This window comes from Engystomops pustulosus, chromosome 2 (genome assembly GCF_040894005.1).
Source record: "Engystomops pustulosus chromosome 2, aEngPut4.maternal, whole genome shotgun sequence".
Lineage (NCBI taxonomy): Eukaryota > Metazoa > Chordata > Amphibia > Anura > Leptodactylidae > Engystomops > Engystomops pustulosus.
Window position 1 is genome coordinate 219,024,450 of NC_092412.1, and position 16,719 is coordinate 219,041,168.

At 40.8% G+C, this 16,719-nt stretch overlaps 1 protein-coding gene across 1 annotated transcript in view; it reads right to left on the reverse strand.

Annotated features, from left to right (window-relative positions):
* Positions 1-7,300: 7,300 nt before the first annotated feature.
* The window catches only part of CCDC92B (coiled-coil domain containing 92B), a 46,864-nt gene continuing 37,445 nt past the window's right edge, over positions 7,301-16,719 (reverse strand). Inside the window, exon 4 of the mRNA XM_072138201.1 lies at positions 7,301-11,649. Coding sequence (XP_071994302.1) covers positions 10,916-11,649 — 734 coding nt within the window. The 3' untranslated portion in view covers positions 7,301-10,915. The remainder of the gene's footprint in view (positions 11,650-16,719) is intronic.

Sequence of the window (16,719 nt, forward strand, 5' to 3'; positions counted from 1 at the left end):
CTGCAAATATTTGTATTTTGAAAACTTATTGGGCCTTGATTGATGACCTATCCTAAGAATTGTTGATTCCAGAATAACCCCTTTTAACCAAAAACTATAAACAAAACGGCCCACATTTACTTAAAACAGTGCAGTCTGTACTATGTGCAGTTTGCCTGTTTAGTGTGCAGGGGGCGCCATATTCAGGATTTCTGGTGCGCATTCTGCATGAATCTGGCACCCTCTACACAGCTCCAACAGAGTGCACCACTTTTTTTTGGTGCAACTGTAACATGGGCCGTGCAACACATTTCTGTCGGACTTTGCATGTTAAATGTGGTGCATGGTCTGACTGAGCACCGAAATGCCCCCTTAACTGCAGAGATTTGTGTTGCATGAAGAATAGTGCAGCTGTGAGACAAAACGGTTGCATGCAACACAAATGTGCTACAGACACTTCTTAAATACCTATGTAAGCAGCTTGTACTGAAAAGGATGTGCAAAGTCCGACAGAAAACTGGTGCAGGGCCCTTAGTAAATGTAAGCCTGTGTATTTAGTTCAGAAATGAATAGAGCACGGATAATAATAAACTTTGTAATACACTTAGGTAAAAAAGCTGATCCTTGCCTTTTTTTTGCTTCTTTCTTCTACAGTGAGTAGTGCACCTAAAAAAGCCTTCCTATCCATCCACATCAGATAGATAAGGAGGCTAATTATTAACTCTAATCATACCTAGAGAATATTCCCATTGATGATTCAGCTCTCTGAGGATGTACAGCTATCCAGAAACTGTATGTAAAGAGTTAAGTCAATAGACACTTTATCAGGCTCATTGATCAGGCTCATTGATCTTGGTAGCCCGTAGGCATAAAGCCGTGGGGCTAGTGACTGCAGGCAAGCTGGAGTGGATTCAAGTGAACTAATACGTCCCCTAAAAGTATATGGTTAAAGGGTTGGCCGCGGGTGCAACGTGACTGGGGGCGGGTTGGTTGTAGCCACACCTGAAGGCTGGGTTTAGGTTTTAAAAGAGGGCTGGTGATCTCACTCACCCTCTTTCCTGGAGTTCTTCCCATCCCTCCCAAAGTTGATACTCTATGAGTACAAGTTATAAGGTTGTAAAAATTTTGAATAAAGCTGAAGCTGATGTAACTCCACAAGTTTTGGAAAGTTAATTCGTGTGTATGTGTTTTTCTTTAAGGGGAAAAAATGGGGGATGGTCCTGGGTAGGGCTTATGCATGCAGTCTCTCAGCTGTTAGTGGATACAGGACAGAAAACTGATTTACACAAACTGCTTAATATAGGAAGAAAGGCAGGGGAAAAAAAAGGACACAGGAACAGATTAATGTAATAAAGTCTATTACAAAGTTTAATTTTATCATCTGCAGTGTTGATTTACACCATTTTGTTAAAAGTTACTTTAATAATTTCTGCTTCCTCAATCCATATTTTTAGGGAACTGTGGGTATTTTTTTATTGTATTCTGTGCATTCTTTGGGGCTTATTTACTAAGGGTCGCACTGCTCACTTTCGTCGGACTGTGTGCTCTTTTTGGGGATTACACGGCTTTGACAGTTATTTAACGTGGTCTGAGCTGGGATTGTGTCGCATGCGATTGGTTTTTGGATCAGCTGGCTTCCTTGCGACAGAAATTGGGGGATGTCCTATCGGATAATCTGACTGATTCGGACTGAGCGTAGGATTTAACTTTCAAATTGTGTCGCAAGACAAAGCAGTTACATGCACCACAAAGAAGAAGGTGAACTCTGTCAGACCTGAGCATGGAAGCAACACATGCAGAATATCGGGCGCACAATCTTAGTGTATCGCTGCACAGTGCATGATCCTCAGACAATGCACTTTCGGGGAACTTGCTGGACCAGGTAAGTAAATGTGCCCCAATTTATACTGTGTGTTCTGTGTATTTGCTTTAAATGTCTAAGAATGAATGCCTAATGATAGATGACAAACTTGTGGTTGACTGCAGTATTTACTAGGGTGTAGCTTATAGGTTTTGTCAGAACCGTTCAGTGTGAATTGTGCCTCTGGAGTCTGGACACACCCGATGACTATGGTCCAGCAGTTAATGAGTTACCTGGTCTTTGCTGGACTGATGCAGCTGATTTCAGCTCCAATCAGCACTAGTCCTATCAGCTTCTTGTCTGTCTCTCCAGCTTTACTTATAAGGCTGCCAGTGGCTCAATTGCGTGCTGGCTATTGTCTAGTTCTTACCTGGATATCCCAGCTCCCCATATTTCCCTGTGACCTCTTTGTACCTTCTGTTATCGTTGCCGAACCTTTGCCTGACTTTGACTACCGTTTTTGCCTACTGAATTTGTACTGCGATTCTTCTGGTTTTGATTCTGGCTTGTCGACTACCCCTTATTGTGTTGTCTGTCTTGTCCAGTTACGTGTGTCACTTACATAGTATAGGGACCGCCACCGAGGTTGTCCGCAGTTGCTAGAGCTGTCTTGAGGCAAGTAGGTAGGGACAGTGGGAGGGGGTTCAGCCTCAGGGCTCACTGTCTGGTTGTCTTTCCCCCCACCCACTGACAGAATAGCCAGCCCAAAATATACTGTCGCTGTCATGGACAGCAGAACTACGTTGACAAATATTGTGGAACAGATGCAGCAAATCAACACCATGGTGCAGGAACTAGCTGTTCGGCTTCATGAGCAGGAGACGGCCCCACGTCAGTTTACCATGGCTTCCCCAGCACCACCTGAGCCACCTGTACAACTCCCAGATAAGTTCAGTGGGGATAGAAAGAGATTCTGTGCCTTTCGGGAGGGGTGTAAATTGTTTTTTAGATTGCGCCCCCGCTCTTCTGGGGATGAGGTCCAGAAGGTGGGCATAGTTATGTCTCTACTCCAGGGGTCACCACAGGAATGGGCTTTTTCGTTACCTCCTAGTTCTCCTGAGTTGCAGACGGTGGATGGGTTTTTTCAGGCCCTAGGGCTACTGTATGATGACCCGGATAGTGCAGCTAATGCTGAACGTCACTTGACAGGTCTGAGGCAGGGTAGGCGTCCTGTGGAGGAATATTGCTCGGAGTTTAGGCAGTGGAGTGGCCCCTCCACTTGGAATGACTCGGCACTCCGATTTCAGTTTCGTGTCGGACTGAATGATCGGTTGAAGGATCTGTTGGTAGCTTATCCCACTCCTAGTTCACTTGAGGATAGCATGACATTAGCTATCCGAGTTGACAGACGCTTAAGAGACAGGCTAAAGGAGAGAGGTACGTCAGACGCTTTTAGACCTTCACCTATTCGTGTTACCAACCCTAGTCCTTCCCCTCCTGCTATACCCCCATCAGAGGAACCTATGCAAGTGGATTCTACTGATGCCAAGACCAGACGTGCATATCGTGTGTTGAACAACTTATGTTTCTACTGTGGGAAAGCAGGACATCGAGTCCGGCAATGTCCATCCCTTCCTGGACCACCGCCGGAAAACTTCTACGCCTGAGTGACTATCGAGGGGGTCACTCAGGCGAACAGGTAACCTTCACCAATAAGAATAAGTTATTATTGCCTATTTCATTGTCTTTGGGAGGGAGAAACATCTCTGGTTATGCTCAGATTGACTCGGGGTCTTCTGCTAATTTTGTTAACCCTATGTTCTTTTCCGGTCTAGAGGTGTGTCCCCTTCTGCTCCAATCTCCTGTTAATGTCACAGGAGCAGACTCAGCCCCCTTTGCTCAGGGGGATATACGTTACATCACTCCCTGCCTTGAGGTTAAGGTGGGGGCAGTTCATGTGGAACGTATGAAGTTTTTGTGTCTTCATAACCTGTCGTCTGATGTGATCTTAGGTTTGCCTTGGTTGGAGAAGCACAATCCTGTTTTTAATTGGGCAAACCGGGAACTGGTGAAATGGGGGACTGAATGTGACTCCCATTGTGAGGTGGTTTCTTTTGCTGAGTGCTCTTCCATGGAAGAGGATATTCCGAGTTTTTTGTCCGATTATGCGGATGTATTTGATGAAAAAACTGTGGACGGATTGCCGCCACACAGATCATACGACTGTGCCATTGAATTAATTCCCGGCGCCAAGTTTCCTCGAGGTCGTATTTTTAACTTGTCTTGTCCGGAAAGGGAGGCTATGCGGGAGTATATTAAGGAAAGTCTCCAGAAGGGTCACATTCGCCCATCTTCATCCCCATTGGGAGCAGGGTTCTTTTTTGTGGGAAAGAAGGATGGGGGATTACGACCCTGTATAGATTATCGACAACTTAACAGAATCACTGTTAAGAATCAACACCCTCTACCCCTGATTCCTGACTTATTTAACCAAATTGTGGGGGCCAAATGGTTTTCCAAGATAGACTTGCGAGGGGCTTACAATTTGATTAGAATCAGAGAGGGTGATGAATGGAAGACCGCTTTCAATACACCAGAGGGTCATTTTGAATATCTAGTGATGCCTTTCGGTCTATGTAATGCCCCGGCGGTCTTTCAACATTTTGTGAATGATATATTTCGTCAGCATCTAGGTCGTTTTCTTGTGGTCTACTTAGATGACATTTTGATTTTTTCTCCCGACTGGACTTCACACATAAAACATGTTCGTGTAGTGATGGAACTGCTTAGACAAAACAGTCTGTTTGCTAAGTTGTCTAAATGTCAGTTTGGTATCCAGGAGGTCTCTTTTTTAGGTTACTACATCACCCCTAATTCCTTCCGTATGGATCCCCTTAAGGTGGTGGCCATCGAAAAGTGGGAACGTCCCAATAATTTGAAGGCCTTACAAAGATTTCTGGGGTTCGCTAATTATTATAGGAAATTTATTAAGGGGTTTTCTGTTATAGCCAAACCACTTACTGATCTCACCAGGAAGGGGGCAGATCTTGTCAACTGGTCTCATGAGGCTATCCGAGCTTTTGACAAGCTCCGTAAGTGTTTTTCAGAGGCCCCAGTATTGACTCAACCTAATTTTGAACGTCCATTTATTGTGGAGGTGGACGCATCAGAGGTAGGGGTAGGAGCGGTGTTGTCCCAAGGATCGGACACTCTTACTAACCTGCGACCTATTGCGTTCTTCTCAAAGAAGTTCTCTCAAGCTGAATGTAACTATGATATCGGTAATAGAGAACTATTGGCCATCAAGTTGGCATTTGATGAATGGAGGCATTTCCTTGAAGGTGCCAAACATAAGGTGGTGGTACTCACTGATCATAAGAATCTGGTTTACCTAGACAATGCTAAACGTCTCTTGCCACGTCAAGCCCGATGGGCTTTGTTTTTTACCAGATTCGATTTTGAAGTCACTTACCGACCTGGTTCCCGTAATATCAAGGCTGACGCCTTGTCTCGTAGCTTTGATATAGAAAGTTCCCCCAGGACTCAATCTGATACTGTTTTAAGACCCGGGGTAGTAGTGTCTATTTTGCAACCTGACTTGGTGACCCTGATTGCAGAATCTCAGGGTCAAGCACACTCCAGACTCTTTGTTGTATGTACCGCCTAACCTTCGACTCCGAGTTCTTGAAGAGATTCATAGTTCAGTTTTGTCTGGTCATCCAGGTGTGGCAGGTACTAAGTATCTGCTCTCTCGCCATTACTGGTGGCCATCTTGGGCTCGAGATGTCAAGGCTTTTGTCGAAGCTTGTGAGGTTTGTGCTAGGTCCAAGGTCCCTCGTAGACCACCCGAGGGTCTGTTACATCCTCTACCGGTTCCTACGAGACCTTGGACGCATCTTTCTATGGATTTTATTACCGACTTGCCACTATCTAAGGGTAAGACAGTCATTTGGGTAGTGGTGGATAGATTTTCTAAGATGTGTCATCTCATCCCACTACGCAAACTGCCTAACGCTCGCACACTCGCCACACTTTTTATTAATCATATTCTACGTCTTCATGGGGTGCCTGAGAATGTTGTTTCCGACAGGGGTGTCCAGTTTGTGGCTAGGTTTTGGAGGGAGTTCTGTGGCAAATTAGGTATCTCTCTGTCCTTCTCGTCTGCATTCCATCCTCAGACCAATGGACAGACAGAGAGGACCAATCAATCGTTAGAGCAATTTCTAAGATGTTTTGTGGCTGATACTCAGAATAAGTGGAAAGACTTCATTTCTCTAGCAGAGTTTGCTATAAACAATCATGAACAACGTTCTATTAAGATGTCACCTTTCTTCTGTAATTATGGTTTTAACCCCAGGTACTCGTCTGTTCATTCTGCAGAATCTATTAATCCCTCAGCCGAGGCCATTTTCTCTAAACTGTGCACAGTTTGGGCCCAAGCTCATCAGAACTTGGTAAAAGCCCAAGAAGCTTATCAAAGACATGCTAATAAAAGACGTATATCTGGTCAGCAATATGTACTAGGTGAGAAGGTCTGGCTTTCAGCTAAAAATCTGAAACTTAGGGTGCAGTCAGGGAAACTGGCACCCAAATATATTGGACCTTATACCATTGTGGAAATCATTAATCCGGTAACCTTTAGGTTGAAACTACCCAATGCTCTTCGTATCCATCCTGTGTTTCATAAGTCTCTTCTTAAAAGATATGTGCCATCGGTGTTGCCTTCACCTCCTCCGGCTCCACTCATCGTCCAGGGGGAATTGGAGTATGAGGTGGAGAAAATTCTGAATTCCCGCTGGGTACAGGACTCCTTACAGTATCTGGTCCACTGGAAGGGTTTCGGACCGGAGGAGCGCACGTGGATCTCTGCTAAAGACATGCATGCGCCCCGTCTGGTCCGGCGGTACCATTTACATAATCCTTCTAAGCCTGGTCCAATGATTAAGGGTCCTGAGGCCCCTCATAAGATGGGGGGTACTGTCAGAACCGTTCAGTGTGAATTGTGCCTCTGGAGTCTGGACACACCCGATGACTATGGTCCAGCAGTTAATGAGTTACCTGGTCTTTGCTGGACTGATGCAGCTGATTTCAGCTCCAATCAGCACTAGTCCTATCAGCTTCTTGTCTGTCTCTCCAGCTTTACTTATAAGGCTGCCAGTGGCTCAATTGCGTGCTGGCTATTGTCTAGTTCTTACCTGGATATCCCAGCTCCCCATATTTCCCTGTGACCTCTTTGTACCTTCTGTTATCGTTGCCGAACCTTTGCCTGACTTTGACTACCGTTTTTGCCTACTGAATTTGTACTGCGATTCTTCTGGTTTTGATTCTGGCTTGTCGACTACCCCTTATTGTGTTGTCTGTCTTGTCCAGTTACGTGTGTCACTTACATAGTATAGGGACCGCCACCGAGGTTGTCCGCAGTTGCTAGAGCTGTCTTGAGGCAAGTAGGTAGGGACAGTGGGAGGGGGTTCAGCCTCAGGGCTCACTGTCTGGTTGTCTTTCCCCCCACCCACTGACAGGTTTATTATGTTTAGTTAAACTCAATAATAAAGCAGTTTATAGTAAACTGCCCATCACCGATAAATGTTATCAATTAATATGAAGTTTATGAAGGGAATATGGAGCAATGTGAGTAGAAATCAAATTATTCCCACATTAAAAAATAAAAAAGTCACAGTAACAATGCGAATAAAGGTAAAATATATACAAATAGAAATCTGTTGAGGCAAGCTTCGCAATTATGATAAGTACATGGCATCAATATACAATATAAAACTTGAAAGCTCATGATGTGACTGTACAAAGCCTTATTAATAGCAGCAAGCAATTTCTTGGATCTCGAGTAGCAGAACTTTACAAGGTGAATTATTAACTATTGTTGTAACAGTCGACCACACAGGGTTAACATTTAATGATTAGGTGGAAGAGCACAGTGTGACACAGATCTCTAGAGTGGATGTCCATGTAGGAAATAAAGCGGAGATAGGCTAAAGGGGTTGGATCAGAATGTAAAGTTGTATCCACTAGATACAGAGTATCTTACTCATTGGTTATGGTTCAACCTCTGAGATGACTCACTGTCTTTGGGGCTACTGGAGATAGTAGAATTAAGGACTAAAGGAAATCTACCATTTGCTTTATCAACCAAACATACCTTGAGAATGCTGTAGCTACACTGATGCAGACACATATCTTCTTTAATCCCTGATCCGAGTGGTTTTGCTGAAAAAAACAATTATAAAATTATGATAATGAAGCCCTGTCTCTCCTGTGGTTGCCCTTGCACTTCTCCTCTTACCCTAATTATGCACCTCTTCATAGAATGATGTAATAACTGTGTTTTCCCTGATAGGCAGAAGTAATCAATCACTGCACCATCCCCAAACTGCTACGGTATATATGAGTCATTCAGCTCAGGTTGATTAGCCCTGTCTGAAGAGTTCAGGAAGCCTTCATGCAACCTAGCCTTCTCAAGGTCCTGATTTTTATAATTGTTTTTTGTGCAAAACCACTTGGATCAGGGATTAAACAAGATATGTTTAATATGTTTTATATGTATTTAGATATGTTTCTGCATCAGTGTAGCTGCAGCATTCTCAAGGAACATTTGGTTCACAATACATAAAAACAAATGGTAGATTTCATTTAAGCTCGTCTCAAAAATCACACAGAAAATGAATAAATAAACAGCGCACATCCTTGGCTTGCTACTCCATTCATTTGGGCCTATGAGACCCACCTTCTGCCAGTGTTTAGACCTTTACTGATCAGAATGCTACTTTAAGTCTTCAATGGGTTGTCTACTTTAAGCACATTACAGCAAATAATTGATACTGTTTAAATGTTATTCATTTTTCCAATATACTTTCCCTATCAATTCTTCACAGTTTCATAGATCTCTGCATGCTGTGTTGTTGCTGCCATGCAACAGGAAGCTTCATTGTTTACTTCCTGTGGATAACATTGGTCCCTAGTCAAGTGATGTCACTCAGGTGCACGGGTCGGTAGCATCACATAGCTTCGATTGCACTGTGAGTTATAACAAGCCGTACACCCATGTGACATCCCATGACTATGGGTCGGTTTTTTATTCCACAAGGAAGTAAACAATGAAACTTCCAATAGAATGACAGCAAGCAGAGATCTAGAAAACCATTAATAATTTATACAGAAAGAATATTGGAAAATTTTATACAACAATTCGTTATACAAGCAATATCAATTATTTGCCGGAAACAACCCCTTTAAGTCAAACTGTTCATAGGACACATATAAATGCACATGTACTTTACAGTAAGTGCAGTGAGACTGTGGAAGTCTCTGCTACAAGAAGTGATGGGTTATAATTTGTACTTGTTGAAGAGCGGACTGGATGCCTTTCTAGCGGGCAAAAAAATTACATGTAATGGGAACAAAATAAAATTTACATAGTTGGTGTTGATCAAGGGAGACCCCAGATTAGGGGTCATGAAGGAATTTTTTTCCAACTAATGGCATCAGCCGTGGGTTTTTGGTTTTTTTTTGCCGTACTTTGGATCAATAAGTTGGACTTGATGAACCAACATCTTTTTTCAACCCTATCTATATGTGTGGACAATGTATCTGTTTCTGTCGTCCCTCTCTGAAATTCTCAGAGCGTTCATGGACATCTTGAGAGATCATTGTTTGTCTTGCCATTCCTGTCTTTCATCCAATATATTTTGAACTTGAAAAACAGAAACCAGCAATAGGGATCATGTTCATTCATTTTGAAAGGCAAGGTGCAATGCAGATATGTATAGAGTTTGCAGGTACATTTTCGGTGTCCTGCATGTAACTGTAATTAAGAGACATTCTCAGTGAGAATTCCTCACAATCCTAGTGAAAGGAAAAAATTACGTAAAAAGTATCAAGTAGCTCATTTTCAGATGCAAAAGCCTTTGATTTCTGATATATTTGCAAATTGCGGAGCTATAAAAGTCTATATTCACAAAGCACTCTGAATGCAATAGCCTAATGTTTCCACATTGCCTGCGGATGAATCAATGAATGAGAAAATCACTTTAAAAACGAGTTAGAGGGAGAGAGGCCTTGTCTTGTCTTGTGCACGTTGGGCGTCCTCTATAAGATTGTCATGAGGAAGGTAAAAGCAAGGACAGGATGAAAATTTAATGTAGATTGCAATGCAAGGATGGAGCGCGGAAAGTCATTAGTTTATATAGATCCGATGAAACCGTTACACTGATGAATAAGTAAAGTGTCTCATCGTCTGGCCACCAATGACATAATCATGTCAATCTAAGCCTAACAATACTGTCTACATGGCATAAATCTCTATATGGAAATAGGACTCGAGCTTGTTGTGATGGAATTATTACTTTGGTATGAAGTAAAAAAAAAAATGTCATTGACGTAAATCAGATATTGAGAAACCAGCTCATTCTTGTCCAATTGTGCAAACCGGAGAGTTTTAATGTACAGATTCGGCCGATGTAAAAATAAATAGAGCATCTTTTTTCCTTGTGGTAGAAAAATCATACTGTAGTTCATTCACCTGATTGCTGAATTCCTTGAGTGCAGTTTACGATTTTGCAGTGACATCCGTTCTAAGGAAAATGGAAAAAAAAAAACATTCAGTACTTAGATTCAACAGATAATCCTGGAAAGGGGGTAGTGAAACCTTTGTCTCCTATGGTAGAGAGCAAGGCCAAGCAGCTACGAGACCCATGAATAAGCAAATACTGTATTGGGAGAAGCGGAATCATCCTTGTAGAGTAGTGCATAGTATATCTTTATGAGGTTAAGAATTTGTAGGATTCGTGAAATTCTTCTTTTCAGAGAATTTTTTTGTTGCTTGCTCTATAGCTTATAAAGAACTGAGATGAATGATATAAAAATAGAATTATAACAAAGGAAGAGTCGCAAGAACAGAGAATATAGAGGGAGCTGGAAAATGCTCTACAGTAGATATTGGAAGAAAACTGAAGCCAAACACAGGAGGGCAATAATAAAAGAGGACCTTTTTATAAATCCAACATGTCATTAGTCATAAATATTATTTAACTACCCGCTTTTTCTCTTTTTCAGCCTTCAGCCAGTCTATGGCCTGTTAAGTTCTGTTACTTATCACTGGGACTTCATGAAATATCTAACAATTTATTCTGAATCCCATGAGTCTTGACGGGCCAATGCTCGCCTCTTTCCACTTTTTGGATGTTTTGCTTTGACAACAGGAATAGGGGGTGTCATGTCCTCAGTATCAGAGGAAAGTTTCTCTGACCATTGAGTTCCAACTACAAGACCACCACCCGTAGGCCCTGAAGCACTTTTGTCATGGTGGGATTTTGTCTCTGGTTTCTGCCGGGGAAGCTGCGTATATCTCTTAGGGTATAAAAATAGAGCTGGATCTGGCATAGCTTCCAACTCATCATAGTTGGTCATTTGCTCTGTCTGGAAATAGTCTTTTGACATATCTATACCCAACGAACACTCAGGCCGCCAAACACTGGGATTCTTGTGTACCCTTCTTTTGACCCTCCCTTCGTGGTGAGGTTGCTTAACCCCAACGATGTCTAGTGGACGTGATGTGGCATGGCAACTGTTTTGTGAACTTTGTGTTTTCTTCTTGGAGGCATGCAACTGGAAAGATAAATATGCCGCGGCTTCAGTTTGTTTGTGCAGCTCTGTATTCAATATGGTCACCCTGTGACTTCTTCTCTTGAGCTCCTCAAGGAACCTTCTTTCTTTGTCCCTTAGCTTAGACCTCAAGGCTGCAACTCGATTCTCCCGCAGATAGAGATCCTTTTTTAACTGAAGGTTTAGGTGTTCTTTCTCATTGTACCTGGCTTCCAATATTCTGCACTTTTCCTCCATTTCAAACTCAAGCTGATCTGTAAGAATGTAAAGATAGGAGAGCATAAAAATTAGGAATAAAAATTCATAAATAAGACAGTACAGTCCCAAGATGCATCTCTGCCCTGGATTACACCATAAATTTGCCAGTGGTGGTGTGAGAATTTTTGAAAAACTTTTTAACAGGATTATCCAAAAGTTGAAAACATGGCTTCTTTTTGCCAAAAACAGTGCTACACCTCACCATGTTTTGTGCTGGTACTGCAACTTAGCTGTATAGAAATGAATGGACCTAAGTTGCAATACCCGGTCAGATACAATCTGACCATGCAATACATGGTCAGATGTGGCACTGTTTTTGGAAGAAATCAGCCATGTTTTTCAACCTCCGGAAAACCTAGAAAACTATAGTAGGGCTAACCTGTGGTCAAATATCTGTATATAATGTACCTCAAATATCGTTGAGGTAAAAGAAAAAAAAAAAAAAAACACTTAGAAATACTCACCTCCGTAATTTGCTCCGAGATATTTGCATTAATAAAGTGTTCTTTGATTTAAAAAAAGAAATACTCATCTCCGCTCCTCTTGATGACGCCTTCAAAAAAATCTTATAATGTACAAGACGTCTGGCACTCCGGGCTGCTAATTATGCACGCACCCTGCACCTCCACGCAGAGGGAGGTGACATCACGCAAGGGGCTTGAGAGAGGGAGCCGCTGGAGTGACGGACATCTCATCCCTGCGCTCCGGGCTGCTAATTATAAGTTTCTTTTCTAGGTGATCAAGGTGATCAACATTTTTCCAATGTTTGATTTTCTTTAAATGAAACATCTATCCAAATTTCAAACTCAAGCTGATCTGTAAGAATGTAAAGATAGGAGAGCATAAAAATTAGGAATAAAAATTCATAAATAAGACAGTACAGTCCCAAGATGCATCTCTGCCCTGGATTACACCATAAATTTGCCAGTGGTGGTGTGAGAATTTTTAAAAAACTTTTTAACAGGATTATCCAAAAGTTGAAAACATGGCTTCTTTTTGCCAAAAACAGTGCTACACCTCACCATGTTTTGTGCTGGTACTGCAACTCGGCTGTATAGAAATGAATGGACCTAAGTTGCAATACCCGGTCAGATACAATCTGACCATGCAATACATGGTCAGATGTGGCACTGTTTTTGGAAGAAATCAGCCATGTTTTTCAACCTCAGGAAAACCCAGAAAACTATAGTAGGGCTAACCTGTGGTCAAATATCTGTATATAATGTACCTCAAATATCATTGAGGTAAAAGAAAAAAAAAACACTTAGAAATACTCACCTCCGTAATTTGCTCTGAGATATTTGCATTAATAAAGTGTTCTTTGATTTAAAAAAAGAAATACTCATCTCCGCTCCTCTTGATGACGCCTTCAAAAAAATCTTATAATGTACAAGATGTCTGGCACTCCGGGCTGCTAATTATGCACGCACCCTGCACCTCCACGCAGAGGGAGGTGACATCACGCAAGGGGCTTGAAAGAGGGAGCCGTTGGAGTGACGGACATCTCATCCCTGCGCTCCGGGCTGCTAATTATAAGTTTCTTTTCTAGGTGATCAAGGTGATCAACATTTTTCCAATGTTTGATTTTCTTTAAATGAAACATCTATCCAAATTTACATTTAGATATTCATAACCTATTTTAATAATCTGTATCAGATCTGGCACAGAGAACATTGCCAGAATTGAATAATTTTACCTTTTGATGTCATCGTATATATCAGCTAAAATAACTAAGAAATTGGAATAAAGCCATTAAAGTTGTCACACATTCTCCATCCCTGGTACAAAGTGGCTTCACCAGTCAGTCAGATACCTCCACCCAACACAACAGACACATAATGATTCTCTCTAGTTTGAGTCATAGAGGCAAAATTTACATGTTAAGAGCAGACACCTTCTAGAGACCTGCTAAAACAAGACTTAATTTGTACTGCTTCTATTAATTATCTTCTATATAATAGCCATAAGTCTTGCTGCAGGTATATAGCACTGAGCTGGTAAGAAGCTTGTGTTCTCATACTATAAGGTGTTCTGGGAAAAGGAGGAGGTAAAGTACGTAATGAATAAAACAACCTGTAATTACAGAAGCTTTTATGTACTGTATTGTTTTAATAGCAAAGAGTAGGATATTGCTGTAGGAGTAGGTAAAGCTGGGGCCTAGTGTGTGTCTGGTGCCTACTAACTGGTCTTCTCCTTTACATAATGTCTATACAGGCAGTCCCCGGGTTACATACAAGATAGGGACTGTAGGTTTGTTCTTAAGTTGAATTTGTATGCAAGTCGGAACTGTATATTTTATCATTGTAATCCCAGCCAGAACTTTTTTGGTCTCTGTGACAATTGGATTTTAAAAATGTTGGGTTGTCATAAGAACCAGGATTAACAATAAAGCTTCATTACAGACACATTTGATAACTGTTACAGCTGTTTATTGTAGCCTAGGACTAAAGCACAATAAATTACCAATATCCAGTGGTCCGTTTGTAACTAGGCGTCGTATGTAAGTCGAGTGTTCTTAAGTAGGGGACCGCCTGTAACTTCATATAAATCAATACACATATATGATGCTAATGCCAGTAATACATCCCATTTTTATGATTTGCATTATTGCACCCAGGGGCGGACTGGAAATTTAAAGTGGCCCTGGAAAAAACTGTTAAAGTGGCCCCATTCTGTGGGTGGGGTCAAAACAAGTAGGCGTGGCCATGTGATGTGGGTGGAGTTTCTAAACTGCATGCAAACTGTTTATAGAAGGTCTAAATCAACTTGTACACCACAGAGAAAGAGACTCATATATATGCCTCCCTTATACAGGAATAATGCTTCTTTTTTTAAGAGAACACAACTTAATACTAAAATACCTTAGATAACCAAGAATGTAACTACTATATTACCGTCCCCTAGGTACAAGAATATAACTACTATAATACTGCCCCCTATGTACAGGAATATAACTACTATAATACTGCCCCCTATGTACAGGAATATAACTACTATAATACTACCCCCTATGTACAAGAATATAACTACTATAATACTGCCCCCTATGTACAGGAATATAACTACTATAATACTGCCCCCTATGTACAGGAATATAACTACTATAATACTACCCCCTATGTACAAGAATATAACTACTATAATACTGCCCCCTATGTACAGGAATATAACTACTATAATACTGCCCCCTATGTACAGGAATATAACTACTATAATACTGCCCCCTATGTACAGGGATATAACTACTATAATACTGCCCCCTATGTACAAGACTATAACTGCTATAATACTGCCCCCTATGTACAAGAATATAACTACTATAATACTGCCCCCTATGTACAAGAATATAACTACTATAATACTGTCCCCTATGTACAGGAATATAACTACTATAATACTGCCCCCTATGTACAGGGATATAACTCCTATAATACTGCTCCCTATGTACAAGAATATAACTACTATAATACTGCTCCCTATGTACAAGAATATAACTACTATAATACTGCACCCTATGTACAAGAATATAGCTACTATAATACTGCCCCCTATGTACAGGAATATAACTACTATAATACTGCCCCTATGTACAAGAATATAACTACTATAATACTGCCCCTATGTACAGGAATATAACTACTATAATACTGCCCCCTATGTACAGGAATATAATTACTATAATACTGCTCCTATGTACAGGAATATAACTACTATAATACTGCCCCCTATGTACAGGAATATAACTACTATAATACTGCCCCCTATGTACAGGAATATAACTACTATAATACTGCCCCCTATGTACAGGAATATAACTACTATAATACTGCCCCCTATGTACAGGAATATAACTACTATAATACTGCACCCTATGTACAAGAATATAACTACTATAATACTGCCCCTATGTACAAGAATATAACTACTATAATACTGCTCCCTATGTACAAGAATATAACTACTATAATACTGCCCCCTATGTACAAGAATATAGCTACTATAATACTGCCCCCTATGTACAGGAATATAACTACTATAATACTGCCCCTATGTACAGGAATATAACTACTATAATACTGCTCCCTATGTACAGGAATATAACTACTATAATACTGCCCCCTATGTACAGGAATATAACTACTATAATACTGCCCCTATGTATAAGAATATAACTACTATAATACTGCCTCCTATGTACATGGAATATAACTACTATAATACTGCCCCCTATGTACAGGAATATAACTACTATAATACTGCCCCTATGTACAGGAATATAACTACTATAATACTGCCCCCTGTGTACAAGAATATAACTACTATAATACTGCCCCCTATGTACAAGAATATAACTACTATAATACTGCCCCCTATGTACAGGAATATAACTACTATAATACTGCCCCCTATGTACAAGAATATAACTACTATAATACTGCCCCCTATGTACAGGAATATAACTACTATAATACTGCCCCCTATGTACAGGAATATAACTACTATAATACTGCCTCCTATGTACAGGAATATAACTACTATAATACTGCCCCCTATGTACAAGAATATAACTACTATAATACTGCCCCCTATGTACAGGAATATAACTACTATAACACTGCCCCCTATGTACAAGAATATAGCTACTATAATACTGCCACCTATGTACAAGAATATAACTACTATAATACTGCCCCCTATGTACAGGAATATAACTACTATAACACTGCCCCCTATGTACAAGAATATAGCTACTATAATACTGCACCCTATGTACAAGAATATAACTACTATAATACTGCACCCTATGTACAAGAATATAACTACTATAATACTGCCCCTATGTACAAGAATATAACTACTATAATACTGCTCCCTATGTACAAGAATATAACTACTATAATACTGCCCCCTATGTACAAGAATATAGCTACTATAATACTGCCCCCTATGTACAGGAATATAACTACTATAATACTGCCCCTATGTACAGGAATATAACTACTATAATACTGCTCCCTATGTACAGGAATATAACTACTATAATACTGCCCCCTATGTACAGGAAT